Here is a 16,994-nt window from a genome sequence, read left to right as displayed (position 1 = left end):
AGGGAGCTCTTCTTAATATTTTGACACCAAAATCATGTCGATACACCTTACCGACTGCGAGTAAAGCCACCCACGCTTTAACTTGACAGACTGTATATGCAATGTATTGTAATTTAATGTAATTATGCAGCTGGTTGTAGCAAGAATTTTTTTTGCTGGTGCACTAATTTTTACACGACTGCGGGATGTAGAATTCACATATTTAGAGCGGTAGACTTTGTTTTCTTTGAGTGCAACTGCAACTAACAGTTCAACTCATTTTACCTAACTGGCAGGTAATCGACATCTCATTTTACCTAACTGTCAGGTAATCTTTATTATCTAGTTGTATTATTTCTTACTGAATCGCGAATTAAATTATAATGAATTTATAATAATTATCGATATTTTCTTATCAAATATTACCCTATTTCATTTTACATGACTGAAAGTGAAATTTTAATAAAATGCCATAATGTCTTCCATTTAACGAACTAAGTTTTGTAACATTTAACACACAAATATTCTCCGTGCATAAGATTTAATTATAAAGGTTAGTAATGTGAAACAATTTAAGGGTAGTTACCCTCTTCAATACTCTTTTTTTCTTAAAAATACATAAATACCTTCATACTCTTTTTTGTGTGCAACATTTATTTTCTTCCTTGTTTTTTGCTCGATTTCAGACTTATTTTGCAACTGTATACATAATTGGGGGTAGCTATCCCCGTTAATTATTCTACAAGTTTTTTTAGCGGAACACGTCAACTTTACTTTTGCCTCATGTGCAAAATTTTTATTTTTTCCTGTGAATTTAAAAAAGTTTAGCACAACTTTAAAAACATTTAGGGGTGGTTTGCACCCTTCATTTTGTAGTTGTTGAGAAAATTGCGTTATTCATGTTTCATCCCGAGGAAACATTTCCAGTAGGTTTGATAGATATGATTTTGGTTGTGATACACATAACTATATCAAACGACACTTGAGACCCCTATCTTTGAGGGGCTGTTTCGCTCCCTGAGAGTGTTTTTCCGCGCATAAAAAAAAAATACGAGTCGCTTAGTTTTTCGAGTACTACAACATATATCAGGAAGAATCAAATAGGCGAGGGACATCTGGAGTACCTTCCTTGTAAGTCAAAGTACAAACCTTCCACTAAAAGAAAAATTAATTTTAGTATTTTAACTACATCCATAAACGGTTTAACCAGACAGTGGTGGAGTCAGGCTTGTGTGTATGGGGGGGGGGGGGGGGGGGGGGGGGGGGGGGGGGGGCAAGTGACGTCAAACCATTGTCAAATTTACCTTTTCGCTAGGTTCAAAAGTGAGAAGTGCACAGCATTCTGTTGAAGGAGCATTGAAAACCTGACCCGATACTGAGCCGATATTATAGACTTTTGAGCCAGAGTCTACCCGAACTATAACCGACTCGAACCGGATATTGCTTCGATATCGGAAAATATCGCTCGACGGTGTCACTCAAAAAGATGACTTAAGGTCGTTCATATTTATCAAATAAATCATCAAGCGCGTCCGAAAAATGTATCCGCATAGAGAGCCATGGCTAACTAAATTGTTTCAGAATGGCCTCTAAAAACGAAAAAAGTCTATTGCCATTTCAAGATTATCAAAAAAATTTCCAAGTCATAAAAAACATACAAAGAATAAGAAATCTTCTAAATTAAAATTATTTACAATTAAAATAAAAGTGTTTTGAATTGATCAATTCATAGAGCCGCTTGTCACTTTTTAGTCACTTTTTTCAAAGGAAATGTCCAGTTTAGTCAAATTCGTTCAAAGGAACCAACTATTTGTTTCGAATCTAATTTCTAGACAAACATTACTGAAAATGTCGATTGCAGAGCAATGCTTGTAAATCCATTGCAAATGCACAAATAAGTTGCAATGCGGTGTTATCTTCTTATACTCACTGATAGTAGAAGTGTTTTTTTCAGAAGATACAAATCGCAGGCCGTCCTCTATGATAAAATTGTTTAATTTATTTATTGCTAAACAGCGCATTAATACTTAGAACTTGGATTTTTCTTTTAGGATTGTCTACAGTAATAGTTGGGGGGGGGGGGCAAAACCCCACTTACGTACGCTCCTGGTCCTGAAGAAGTGAACTGCAATGTTCACGAAACGTCGCGTCGGCCAGAATCGTTATTTTGAACACGATTAAATCCCAAAATACATCCTTTTTATTAATTTTTTTACTTTGCTCCAATAGTAAACTGAAATTTTTAACTCCCTTTCACGAATAAATATCTTTATGATAACCCGTAAATCACGCAATGTTTGTATTATGCATTGTATAGAATATTTGTAAATTTAAATTTTAGGAAATGCTAGAAAATGCTTTATATCAATATGACATTTTTATACATTCCTTATACAGGGTGGACACGCTGGGGCTTACATACATGGCGAATCGAATGCTAACCGAATTGCACAATAGCAGGGGAGAAGTCATGATACAGGGGTATCTTCATTTTTCGCGCCTTTAAAGTTGCATTTGGATCGGCCGTTCGGTCAAGTCCGTGCATCTTCGGATTAAGTTAATCATAGTTTCCATGGTTGCGTTCGAAACTTCAAGTGGATACAAGTATCAAAACAATATAGGTTATGTTACATAGTAATTACAAATAATAAAAGTGTTTCATTAATAATGAAATGAGACATGTGAACAGAGAAGTAAACTTCAATTTTTTTCTGTGCCAAAAACATTATGGAATGTCTGCTGAGTGACAAATACTATAAAATAGTAATAATATTTGCCCGGCATGTTTATTATACTTTCGATTGATTATTCTTTACCAAAGAAATGTTTGGTGGTTTGGTATGTTTATCACTGACAGTGTCGGCAGCGATAATTTAAATAATAATTACTTATTGTCAATTGAACAATCATTACTTATGAATCATTTTAATAAGTTAAACATTTTTTCTGAATTTAAAATTTGATTACCATTGTTTTTTACACAGATCGATCCTAGAAGAAATACACATAAGGAAATGCAGATAGAATTGCTGCATTTTAATCAACATTGTTGAAAAATCGTTATCTCTGGACCTTACCCCAAGACTGGGGATTGATCAGCCTAAAATGAATTATCTGAGTCATTTGAATGGTATAGGCGTATCAAAAAGATATCTCGAAGCTTTTTAACTTGCCCGAATTTTAATTGATACAATTTTTAGGGATGTTTTCTATTTTAGAAAATGTTTTCTCTGGACCTCATCTCAAAATTTGGTTTGATCAACCAATAAAATAAATTTTGAGATGAGGTCCAGAGAAAAAATTGTCTAAAATAAAAAACATCCCTGAAAATTGTATCAATTAAAATTCGGGCAAGTTAAATTGCTTCGAGATATCTTTTTGATACGCCTATACCATTCAAATGACTCAGATAATTAATTTTAGGCTGATTAATCCCCAATCTTGGGATAAGGTCCAGAGATAACGATTTTTCAACAATGTTGATTAAAATGCACCAATTCTATCTGCATTTCCTTATGTGTATTTCTTCTAGGATCGATCTGTGTAAAAAACAATGGTAATCAAATTTTAAATTCAGAAAAAGTTTTTAACTTATTAAAATGATTAATAAGTAATGATTGTTCAATTGACAATGAGTAATTACTATTTAAATTATCGCTGCCGACACGGTCAGTGATAAACATACAAAACCACCAAGCATTTCTTTGGTGAAGAATAATCAATCGAAAGTATAATAAACATGCCGGGCCGATCTGTCATTTTTTCGAGGTTATGTTCAGATTCACCTGTTTGCCCTAATCGCTGCAAGGAAATATAGGTAATGTCAATTTAAAGTTTACAAATGTAATATTTCATTCACTTTATTTAAAATATATCCTGTCTATTCATAACACACCTGTTTTAATGCCGTAAATAAGTGGTAAACACAATTCACTCTTCGCCCACTGGAAGCGCTGATAATTATTACTATTTTATAGTATTTGTCACTCAGCAGACATTCCATAATGTTATTAAAACAGAAAAATTGAAGTTTACTTCTCAGTTCACATGTCTCATTTCATTATTAATTAAACACTTTTATTTATTGTAATTACTATGTAACATAACCTATATTGTTTTGATACTTGTATCCATTTGAAGTTTCGAACGCAACCATGGAAACTATGATAAACTTGATCCGAACATGCACGGACTTGACCGAATGGCCGATCCGAATGCAGCTTTAAAGGCGCGAAATAAGAAAATACCCCTGTATAATGGCTTCTCCTCGGCTATTGCGCAATTCGGGTAGCATTCGATTTGCCGTGTATGTAAGCCCCAGCGTGTCCAGCCTGTATAATCATGAAATCCCTTGAAACAGTTTTGGAATCTTTGAAAATACCCTAAATAATTTTTAAATACTTTGAGCTAGAAATTATTTGAAATTGTTTTAAATATCATAAGATACCTTAAAAAATGTAAAATCCAGAAACATTTAAAAATCGTTTCAAATCTTTGAAATCGTACAAAATCCCTTAATTCTTTTGTATAATTTCTTTGAAACCCATTAAAATATTATAAAGTCCCTTGAAATGTTTAAAGTCCTATGCACTTTTTTGAGATCCTGACAAATTCATTAAAATACCTTATTGAAAGCCTTTAAAATCCATTCCATATCCTTTCAACTATTTAAAAATTTTCTGAAATGGCATTAAATCTTTTTAAATATGCTAAAAACTTATTAATTCAATATGTAATCCTTCAAAATCTTCCTAAATTCAAGAAAAATCTTTAAAAACGCATGGAATTATTGAAATCCTGTATAAAAAAAACCTAAAATCTTAGAAAGTCTCTGCAAATATTTGAAATCCTACGAAAACACTTAATGCTGACGAAATTTTTTGAAATATTATAAAATGATTAGAAAATATTGAGATGTATTAAAATCCCATACAAACCCCTGAATATCTTTAAAATAATATCTATTAAATCCCAGTTCGTTTTTACAAATATTATATTCATACTCAGAGCGCGAAAAAATCAATGAAATAAGAATTTTGTTCTAGTAATTATTTTAATTTCATATTTTAATCTTCGGGTAGCAAATCTAATTATTATATTGACTTAGAAAATATCAAAAATGGCTTATATCACAAGATTGTCATTAAATTAAAAAAATATTTTCAATTAAAAATCGAAAATTTCCAAGCTTTGGATTTTCAACAATAAATGGATTATTATTCACCCTGTCGTTTTTTTCTGTGGAAATTTTAAGGCTTCTTGTTAAGATTATAATTTTTCTCGGTATTATATTTTTGATGGTGGGAGAGATTTCCATTCTGAGATTTGAAAAATCTGATAATAAATATATCTAATAATGATGAGTTTTTTTTGAAAGCCAGAAACGATTTTAATGGATTGGATACAATTCAGGTTGGCCGCTTTAAACAAAGAAAAAAATTCCCGGTCGCAAAACGCAAACATTTACCTATTTTCATTCATGACGTTCATTTTAACCATATACAATAGAGCCAAAAATTTAAAAATAACGGAATTTTTAAAGAAATACTTAAATTTTTTACTAAAAATATCAATTTTTAACAACAACAAAAATGGTAGTTAAACTTTCAGCAGAAAACATTTATTTTCAACAAAAAGAAAACAGATTTTCAACAAAATAGTTCAATTTTCAACCTGATGAATTTGCAATTAAAGTAATGAATTTCAACTGAAATAGTTCAATTTTCAACAAAAAATTAATTTTTGCAAAAAAAGATAAATTGTCAATCAAAATTTAAATAATTAAATTTTATGTTAAAAAACTAATGTTATATCAGACGGATGCATTTTCGATCAAAACTATGGAATATCAATTGGAATAAGTTAAATTTTCAGTTAAAAAAATTACTTTCGACCAAAAAAAACTTTCTAAAAAATAGTAAAATTTTAAAAGTGATGAGTTTTCAACTAAAATTGTATAAGTCTTTAAAAGGAATAGTTGAAGTTTAAAACAGAAAGATAAATTTTCAACCAAAATGATTATTCTTTTACTAGAATAATATAGTTCTTGATCAAAAAGATGAATTTTCAACTAAAAAAAGATAATTTTATAGCCAAAAAATTAATGTTCAATAAAAGAGATAAATTTTTATCTAAAATTGTGGAATATTCAACTGGAATAATCAAAATTTTTCAACAAAAAAGTAAAATATTCTGCAAAATATATTGCCGCTGGGGACCCTCAAACTCGAGACCCTTATTTTTATTCGAAACTTCACGCTAAAATTGAGAATTATGAAACAAAATAATGAATGTTTAGTTTTCGTTACTTTAATATTGGTAAATAAAATATTTAATGGAATTGTAATTTTATATACTCACAATTTAAATCCCATAAAAATTATTTTGTTTATAAGTAAGTCAAAATTTAATTTTCAAATTCAGACTTTAATTTATCTAAAGTATATCTTAATTATATAATTGTTATAATTATATACAAAATTATATCACAATGCACTAATGTAAAATATTCAAATGTGTTCAATAAAACGTCAATAAAAATTTAAGCAGCTTTGACTGAAACATTCAATGTAGTTTAAAGTAGTATCAATTTCAAAATTAATTATATTGAAAAGCGTTTCAATTTCTTTGAATTTTAAGTGATCAGTTTTTAAAATTGTTAATTTTTTTCTATTTTAGAAATTTTATTCTGAAATAATTTTATTTACATATTCTTAATTTGAAAAAAAACTCTTAAATTTTGTAAGCTTTTAATTTATTTTTAACACTTATTATTTTAATTATTTAGTATTATTAATGTCGAAAACATTGATTTTTGAACAATTATCGGCAATTGCTTTTAGTTCAAATACTTTAAATAAAATACATTGTATTTCAAGATCGGTTAAGTTATAGTAAAAAAAGGGTTCTCCGAGCTCTTCTAACTGGATTTTTTTTCAAAGGGCACCTGTGGATTGTGGTGACCCCTGACATGAGCAATCAAATGATTCGAAATATTAAGCAATTGTTATTTTTCCTAATTAAAAGATTTTCAATTTTAGACCAAAACAATATTTTATATTTAATCAAAGCCTTTAATTATTTATATATTATTTTAAAATTGTAAAAATTTGATGAAGTTTTAATCGGAAAATTGTATGCTGAAAAATTAAAGTCCAAAATAGAAAATTTTTAAGTGAAAGTTTTTCAAATTACGCATTGCAAACTAAATGATACCATAATTGAAAAAGGTGAAAATTCAACTGATTATTTTTTAAAAAACTGTTCAAATCAAACTTAATAGAATTTTTTTCCAAAAATTTGTAAAATTCTCGGTCAAGAAATAAATGTCATAAAAGAATTGTAATGTGAATGTCATTTCCCGGTCCTGGAACGGCCATCCTGAAAGCTGCATCTAGTTGTCGTAAAAATATGTGTCCAGTTGTTCCAAAAAATTACCCATGCTGGTAAAGGGGTATATAAAACCTAGTCGAACGAGGCACTTGATATGACAGAAAATCGAAAGGAAACTAGCAATGAGGAATAAGAACAAGTGATTTGGGACTGAAATTCTTTAATCAAGTCTTTTGTACAGAAAACAATAAAAACGAACATAAATTCATTGCAAATCACCATCATATATTAGCATTTGATGTGTAGTTCTATTACTACTACATAATACGCTGGATATTTTCTAGATTTATTCCTTTTATTATATGTTTATGCAATTACGAATATTATTGTAAAATTGTGTGGATTTTGTGTCGTGAGAACAAGATGATGAAGAAGAAGTATGTCGTCGGGGGTTTGGGATTCGCGTCGTGTTTTCTGTATGTATATTGTTTGTTTATTTTTGAGTACTTAATAATTCGCCTTGCACTCGTTGCGTAACGAAGTCTCGCGGCAAACACTAACCGATAGCTTATCTTTATTTCAATCATCAATAATAATATTTGTAACTTATAGTATACAGCGGGATTATTCATCGATATTATCAGATCATATCGTTTTAACGCTGTCGCCTGCCTGCCTGCCTGCGTGCGTTCGCGCGTCCCTCTTTGGCAAGAAAAAAGTGCCAAACTTTTTGCGAAGAATCTTGTCCGTTCAACGAAACCTAATTACACTCGCGCACGTGCGTGCGTTTGGCCAAACTTTTTTACTCGACTCTACGAGTGCAGCGACCACTTTCTAAATAGCACCAGTGCCAAATGCAAATATTCCTGTTGTATTCTATACTCGTACATATATAATAAGTATTTTAATATACCACAAATCGTTATCAATATAATACATTATTGATTATGTTTACAATAAAACCTATAAATCTATAGAATATATTTAGATATTTACATAAGAAATATGAAAAAAAAAGAAAAACAAACGATTAAAAAATCTTCACGCGTTCCCACAAAGTGCCGATAACATCAGCGAATTTTAACTGAAAAATTAAATTTCACTCAAAAATACAAAATCCCGCGCTCCTTGAAGAGTCAAAGATTCTCGCGAGCGGGGAAATAAATTTACGTAGCAATTCCTGAGAACGCGAAACATTTCACTTCTTAACGATACATACAATTACGATCATTTCAGAGCCCAAACTCGATCACTAAATCATTAAAACCTAGGCAGAAAATAACAAAACACATAGTCTAAAGACCTAGCTTGCTTTTATAATATTTTAATAATATTTCTTTAAAAATCTATGAAATTTTTTGCATCAACTTAAATAATTTATTCAACCGCGACTCTCTACTACGCTTTCTCAATTCTTAACGGAATAGAAAGAAGTAAAAAAAGGGGAGGGGGTGTGGAGGGGGAGGGAGGATTCTCGAGAGAGGGGTGGGGGGGGGGGAGAGAGAAAGCGCAGTGTCGCTTTATCAATTAAACAATATATTTTGTATTTCTCAGTAAAAATGATTGATCTCGCCATGTGAAAAACCGTCCAACTAGTACGTTATACGAATTGAATGCCAGTAGAAATGATGTAAAAATAATTAGAGCCCTGTTGCTTATTTTCTTTCAGCTTCAAAGCATTACAGAAATCCAAGTCAAGCTCAAATCCCAACAGAATAAAAAAAACAGAAGAAAAAAAGAAAAAAAAGAAAACGATGAAAGAATTTCGAAAAGTAAATAACCAGGGAGAATTTTCGAAAAGAGCTTGAATTGGATTAATCATAGTTCTTCGGAAGTTTCCAGATAAATAGAATACTGCAGATTTGCGCCGAGTACGCCGAATTTAACGACGGAGGGATGATGTCACACTTTTCCGTGATCGCTGCTCGGTCAATTAATATATTTATTTATATATTTATTTATAATGTATGTATAGATTCGTTTATATTCCTAGCTAAGTGTTCAGAGTGAAGTGTGTGTGTGAAACAATCAGCCATGGCACTGCCGAATGCAATTTTTTGTTATCAATAGCTTCCGCTCGCTCCTTGCATGTCCGATTGTTGGCTCTCACTTTCACCGAAAATTACAAAGTATTCGACATTCGTCACTTCGCCGTCGCATTTATTTACATGCAATACGTCACTCTGCTTTTATTACTTGTACTTTTTTCCCCTCAGTTCCAGCGGATATCGTATAAATAGTCGCGCCTTTTTAGAACATCGACGGACTCGAAATATATATGCGATTGTAAAACTTTTGCCGTCTACTATAATCCATCCACAGAAATGTCGCTTGGGATAAACTACTACTCGTATAATTTATTTTGGACGCGGGCAATAAATAGAGAAGAACTTATTAAACTTTGCCTCCCGGAATTTTTCGCTCGATTTCGTCCAAATGTGTGTGGTTCCAATATTAGTTTCTTTTTTTTTCTCGTACGAAACGACAGTCGCTTTTCTGCATTTCATTCACAGTCAGATTGCAGGTTCACCAATTGACGATTGATTCCTTTTATTTTACAGTTGAGAAATTCTGCTGCTGATTTGTCGAGACCCAGGTCGTGAAAACGTCTCTGTAAACAGAATTTTTTTAAAAATTATTTATTTGCACTCTGGATTCTTCTTGGATTTCTTGATTTTTCAATTTAACTCGAATAAATCTTTAATTTGATTTTAGAAGAATAGCTTGTTTCCTTTTTTATATTCAAAAGAGGAAATGAAATTCAGGGTGGCGATTCAGCAGACGATTTGAAATTCTCGATCATTTCCCGATCAAGTTTTTTAGTTTTTTTGGTCAAGTAAAAATAACATATTCATATTTGCGGCGAAAACTAAACATTTATTTCAATCCATGATGTTCATTCTAAACATCCTTTAAAACAGCGGAGTAAAAGATTGTAAAATAAAGTAATCTTCTGGAATACTTGAATTTTCAACCAAAAAGATGATTTTTAAAAAAATAAGACTGATTTTAAAAGAAAAAGATTCATTTTATACCAAAAAATACAATTCTTCAACAAAATACATGAATTTCTAAACCAGAAAAAATTAATTTTTACTAAAAAAAGATCAATTGCCAAACAAAACTGAAATTTTTAATTTTTGTGTTAAAACATCAATGTTCAACCAAAAAAGACAAATTTTGAACTAAAAACTATTATTCTTTAACCAAAACTTGAATAACTAAATTCGTAGTCAAAAAATGAATGTCAACCAAAGAGATGAATTTATAATTTAAATTATGGATAATAGTTAGCTGGATTAATCATTACATTTTCAGTTTAAAAAAAACAATAATTCTCCGCCAAAAACATTATTTTTCATTCATAGAAAATACAAATTTTCAAATAAATAGCTATTTTTCAACCAAAGAAAAGAATTTTAAATTAAAATGATGAATCTTTAATAAAAAAAATTAATTTTTAACAAGAGAGTTTAACTTTCAACAAAGTAATTTTATTTCCAAACTGAAAGACGATTTTTCAACTAAAATTGTAAATATTTAACTGGATTACTTGAATTTTTAACCGAAAAGAAGAATTTCTAACAAGTAGATTAACTTTCAAAGAAAAAGATCATTTTCTATAAAAAAAATGATTTTTTACAAAAATAGGTGAATTTTCAACGAAATAGGTGAATTTTATACCTAACAAAAAAAGATGAATTTTTAACCATAAAGATTAATTTTCTACAAATAAAGAAGAATTTTCCATAGAGTACACAAATTTGCAAACAATAGCTTAATTTTTAAATAAAAAAATATCAATTTTCCACCAAATAATTGAATTTTCTTTAAAAAAGATCAATTTTCAACAAAAAACAGAATAGTTGAATTTTCCATCACAAATTTAATTCTTAATAAAAAAAAGCTTATTTTTAACAAAGTAGTTAAATTTTATACTGAAATAATAACATTTTTAGTTGATTATAAATAATAAATTTTCAAACAAAAAAATTAATTTTCAACAAGAGTTTAACATTTAACCGCTAGTAATTTAATTTTTAATCAAAAATAGATTCGAATTATAATTCTTTTGCAAAAATTCTTCGCGATTTTAGATAAAAAAGAAATTATATTTCTAAATTGACAAAAATTATTAAAATAATGAAAATTTGAAATTTTCTGTGGCCCAAAGTAAATTCCCGGTTTTTAAGTTAAATTCTCGGTCATGTCCTGGTTTCCCGGTCAAGTCGCCAGCCTGAAATTCTTTTCACCTACAAAAATGAGTGATGGTCGTTGGTTGCCATATTCAAAAATCAAGAAAGGTTTTTCAGATATGTTACTGGTTAGTTTCCTAAATTATTCAAAATTTTCTTTCAATTTAGGCTTAAATGTGACGGGCAACATTTTTAAAAAGTACAAAAATTGCATCATTTCACAGAGGAATTGTCGACTCGACTTTTTAAGCGCACATCAGATTTTAAGCATTTGTATAAAGTTTTAAAATTTTTTGCACAGATTTCCAAATGTTATAGAAAGATTTCAAAAGATTTCAAAATATTTCAATGATTACATAAATATTGAACAAAGATTTTAAATATTTCAAAAAATTTTTTAAAGATTTTAAAAATACGAAAATATTTCATAAAGATTTCAAAATATTTCACAAAGTTTGGAAAAGATTTAAGAAGATTTCGCAAACATTTCCAAAAGATTAAAAATAATTCCAAATATTTCATAAGATTAAAAAATGTTGTTTAACTTGACAATGAGTAAATTCAATGCACTTGCAATAAAATGTGTACTAAGTAAGAAACTAAAAGCAAAATAAAATACGATTAGGATTTCAATAAATATAAATACGCATAAAAAATATTTCACGACGCCTTGTGCACCAGATTTCAAGAGTGAACTCCTAGCATTTTACATAAAAAAGTAATTAAACACTGATCCATACTCGGTTTAATAAATTTTTATTTTTTGTCGCAAATAAACTTAATTTTCCAAATTTCTTGATTTTCCCTGAGCATTATTATTTAAAAAGAAAAATTATAATCTAGTAACATTTTAATATAGAATGTTTTTTAAACACAATTTTTATTAAGAATTATACAGGTTTAATTTATTATTCTCAGGGCTGTCACAACCTTATTTACTTGGAAAAAATAAAAATCTTTTGAAATCATTGAAAACCCACGAAATACTTCACTTCTTGTGAACAAATTCTTTGAAATCAATTAAAATATTATAAAATCCAGCAATATTCTATAAAATCTGATATTTCCTGAAATTCTGGAAAATATATTAAACTACCATGAGATCTTTTAAAATCCCTTAAAATAATTTAAATTGTCGGAAATATTACAAAATTCCGTGGAATATTAAAAATTTTTTAAAATATTTATAGCCTTTAAAATCCCACCAAATTACTCAAATCAATTGACAATTTCTTGGAATCTTTTAAAATACCCTAAAGTATCTGCTTTTAGATCCTTGGAATTTAAAATAAAAAAAAATTGTAATCCTTTGAAATCCTTTTAAATTATTATAGTCTATTATTAAAAAGGGCCTAAGATATTTTAAATCTTATAAATTCTACGAAACCCCCTCACATCTTTTAAAATCCCTCAAGATTATTTGATCTCGAAAATCTGATAAAGTGTCTTGGAATCTATAAAAATATTTTTTAAAGCTTATAGGTACTTTAAAAAGCATTCCATATTTTCAAAAATTCTAGCAAATTCTTCAAAGCTCCAGGAAAAACTTGTTAAATCACTTAAAACATTCAAATCGATGGAAATATTTTGAATTTTTTAAAACCACTTGTAAGTGCCCTCAAATATTTTAAAGCCTTTCAAACCGCATTAAATTATTGCAGCAATCAATAGGAAAAAACCTGTAATCTATTAAAAATACCATAAAATATTGACAATACTTTAACAAATTTTGAAATTGTTCAAATCTCTTTGAAATACCCTTAATTAAATATTTTAGATTCTTTCAAATCCCTCGAAATTATTGAAATCAATTAAAAATTCCTTGGAATTATTTAAAATATCCTTTAATTTTCTGATATCTTAGAAAATTGATTAAAATTCGTTGAGAGGTTTTAAAATAATTTTAAATCATTTGGATTGCTCAAAAATCCCTTGCAATCTTAAAAAATATCCTAAAACCTTACAGGTTCGTCAAAAGCGTTTCATATCTTCTGAAATTCTAGGAAATTCTTGAAAACCCTAGGGAAAAAAATCTAATAACTTGAAAATAATTTCTTGGAATCTTTTAAGAAACCTTAAAATATTTTAATTTAAAATCTCTTAAAAATTCCTTGAATGTTTTAAAAACACCCTGAAATCTTTAAAATACATTAAAATTACTGAAATCTATTTAAAAATCCTTCGAATAATTGTAAAAATTTCTTAATTAGCATTAGGATCGGTAATATTTATTTTTGCCCTGCAATTTTTTCTTTAAAAGATTTTTTTAATCAATATGGATTAATTTATTGAAAAAAGTAACTAAAGTGATATTTTAATTTAAAATGTGACTAAAAGTCACTGCGTGATTATTCTTGACAATTAATTAAAGTGCTTCTTACTGAAATTTCCTGACTTTTCTTTTCAAAATCCCTGACTTTCTCCGACCAAGAAAATTCGGAATGGCCGTTTTAACCACAGAATAAAATTCCCGGCAATTTCCCGGTTCGCTAATATTGTTCACGATGAATGCAATTAAAAAATTCGAACTCTAAAGCTAAAAGTTTTTCCATTTGAAGTAATAAAAACTGAGCTGCAAATCATTTTCTGCTAAAAATATTAAAAATTAAACGGTTACATTTTTGCTATAAATTGAACACTTCTTAAATCAGAAGTTAAATTATTTTAATTCTAAATAGTTTGAAAATCGTTAAAAAGCTTCAAAATTTTAATTCAAAATTTAGACAAAATCTACATACTGTTTTACATTTTGTTAAATATCAAATTATTTAAAAAATTTTTTCTGAACTTCTAAACATATTTTTAAAAAGATTTGAATTCTTCTGAAAACTTTTCTTATCATTTTTTGTTCGCAACCTGCACAAATCTATATTTTGTTTAAAATTAGGTCAAATTTTTTCGGTGTACGTAGACACTTCGTTTAAATTATATGAAATCATTTCAAATTTTTAATTAATGTCGAATCTCTTCAGCCCCTCTAAACATCTTTTAAACTTAGTCGAATTTTTTCTAGCAATAAGAATAGGTGTTCAATATTTATTATACATACAAATTTAACACTTTTACTATCAAATTACGTTTTTATAAATAGAACAATTAAAATTGTAACGTGCAAACTTTAGTTTTTGTTACTGATTTTAAATGAAAATATATTGTTTTAAAGATTTATAAAAACTTTAAATAGTTTATGAAGTTTCAATCGGGCGTTTATACTTGTTTAACTACTAAGACTTTCCAACTGAAACAGTTTAATCCTTAACGTTAAAATCTGGAAATTCTTCCATTTTGAACTAATTTCGAATCGTCTTGTAAGATAAATTTTATTATTATTGACTTGTATGTCCTTAATGTACAGTTCAATTTTGAGAATCATTATAATATATATATATATAGCAACTAAAAAAGTTTTTTATCCAAAATTGTCGTTTTGCAACGCTTTTAATTTTTAATTTTTTACGTCTTTAAAACTGCATTTTAAAACTCTTCAGACGAAAAATGTACATACTGAAATGGAAAATTTTGAAGTGACATAATTTATAATTACGCACTGTAAACTAAATAATATCAGAATCGAAAAGGATAACAATTCAACTAATTATTTTTAAAAACTGTTCAAATCAAACTTGGACAAATTATTTTTCTCTAGAAATTTATAAAATTTCCGGTAAAAAACATAATATTCCAGTCATTTCCCGGTCGAGCGGCCACCCTGAATTAGATTGGATGAGTTTTTTTTAAACTAAGACTATTCTACTAAAAAAGACAACCCAAAAGAATGCTCACACAAACCTGCAGTGGCTAGCCACGCACTCATTACTGCAATATTCGTCTTCCCACTCGGTGTTGGCTACAGCTGGATTTGGACAACCGTGACGAATGCAAGTGTTTGCAGGAGGCCTCTGAGCAACCATTGCTGATTGAGACGAATTTACTGGTGGTGGGCTCGATAATTCTTGTTTCAAGTCACCCCTCGGTGGGCTCATGTGCATTATCTGTTGCTGCTGAACTTGAACTGGCTGAACTTGTTGGGGAACCTGCAAAAACAACAATTTCAACCCAGTTAATGCTTGTATTCAACTAGTTTAGCTTTCTTCTATTATGTGCAATTTAGGATAACAAAAGACAAAGCTTTAACAATGATCAAATAAAATAATTCTATTTTATGGAATAGGAATCAGAGCGCAAAATGAACTAAAAAAAGGGTGAAAATAGGGAAAGATTTAACATTTATTTTTACATGTAGGAAAAAAGAAACAATCTTTTCCATTGGAAATCCGTTCACGGTGATATAAAAAAGGCTCGGCAAAAATGAAATTAGTTACATAAGCAATTTTTGCATGTTTAAATTAAATATTTATTTCAAAGACATGTAATTTTGTCATTACCATAATTATTATTTTAAATCACTCTTAAATGCTCGTAAACTTAAATTAAAAATAGATTGCGAGCTTAAAACATTTGAAATGTCCAATAAATTTAATTTATATAGATTCAGCAAAACAAATATTTTAGCTATAAAGTTGTATTAAAATAATAAATTGTTTAGTTTGAAATCGGTACAATAAACATTGTCATTTTTGTATGGTAAGACTAAAAAAAAAATTTTAGACTGCTCAACACTCAAATAGAGATTAAAAATTTAATCGGACTGTTTTTCTCGAAAAAATAAGTCATGATTTATTAAAATTCAACAATTCCTAAAAAATTGGTAAAAAGCGACAGTAACAACAAATTTAATTACTTTTTTTTTTTATAAAACATGACTAACAGTATCATTTCAATTTTTTAAATCATTGAAAACTTTTTCTTTACAGGGACTTCAAGTTTTTTTAAACGTGTTTATGCATGTTCTAGTTTTGAATCAAATAATTTGTTAGATTATGTAGCAATTATAGATAATGCTCAACGAAAGATAATTTCTGTTTCGCAGACACTTATTTTCAACAATATACTAGGCAGTCTGATAAGTACCTGAAAATTCTAAGAGATGGCATTAGTATTCACTAATGTGAACCATTTTCGTCGAGTTTGATCCTTCAAATGACGCCTGTCAAAACTTCAGCCATTTATGTTTACGCATTTACAAGTTACAGCACTGAGAAGCGACTAACCTCCGAGTTTTTTTTAATATGGAAAAATCTGAGTCTCGAGTTTTGATCAAACACTACTATCTTCGCAAGAAAACGATACCCGAGACCAAGGCCAAGCTGAAAAAGTATTACCCGGACTCTGCACCATCGATTGGAACGATTCATAAGTGGTTTACCGAGTTTCGTTGTGGCCGTACGAGCACAGTTGATGCTGAACGATCTGGGCACCCAAAAGAGGTCACTACACCAGAAAATGTCGAAAAAATCCATGATGTGATGTTGAATGATCCCAAAATGAAATTGAGAGAGGTAGCCAATGCTGTAGGCATATCATTGGAACGTGTGGGCAATATCGTGCATTCAGTTTTGGGCATGAAGAAGCTCTGCGCGCGATGGG

The 16,994-nt window shown here is 29.1% G+C and overlaps 1 protein-coding gene across 6 annotated transcripts in view; it reads right to left on the bottom strand.

The window, feature by feature from the left end:
• Positions 1-7,514: 7,514 nt before the first annotated feature.
• LOC117174097 (TOX high mobility group box family member 3-like) overlaps positions 7,515-16,994 on the bottom strand; it is a 142,855-nt gene continuing 133,375 nt past the window's right edge. For 3 of the 6 annotated variants that reach the window (XM_033362832.1, XM_033362835.1, XM_033362837.1), the window contains 2 exons: positions 15,291-15,541; positions 9,862-9,922 (listed from right to left, as the gene is read on the bottom strand). In XM_033362832.1, the coding sequence (XP_033218723.1) occupies positions 9,862-9,922; positions 15,291-15,541 (312 nt within the window). Of the gene's footprint in view, positions 9,923-15,290; positions 15,542-16,994 lie in introns of all 6 variants that reach the window. The other 3 variants (XM_033362833.1, XM_033362836.1, XM_033362831.1) reach the window with 2 other exon arrangements.

This window comes from Belonocnema kinseyi, chromosome 6 (assembly GCF_010883055.1).
Source record: "Belonocnema kinseyi isolate 2016_QV_RU_SX_M_011 chromosome 6, B_treatae_v1, whole genome shotgun sequence".
Lineage (NCBI taxonomy): Eukaryota > Metazoa > Arthropoda > Insecta > Hymenoptera > Cynipidae > Belonocnema > Belonocnema kinseyi.
The sequence above is the reverse complement of the archived record's forward strand: the minus strand, read 5'-3'. Positions and strand labels throughout refer to the sequence as shown.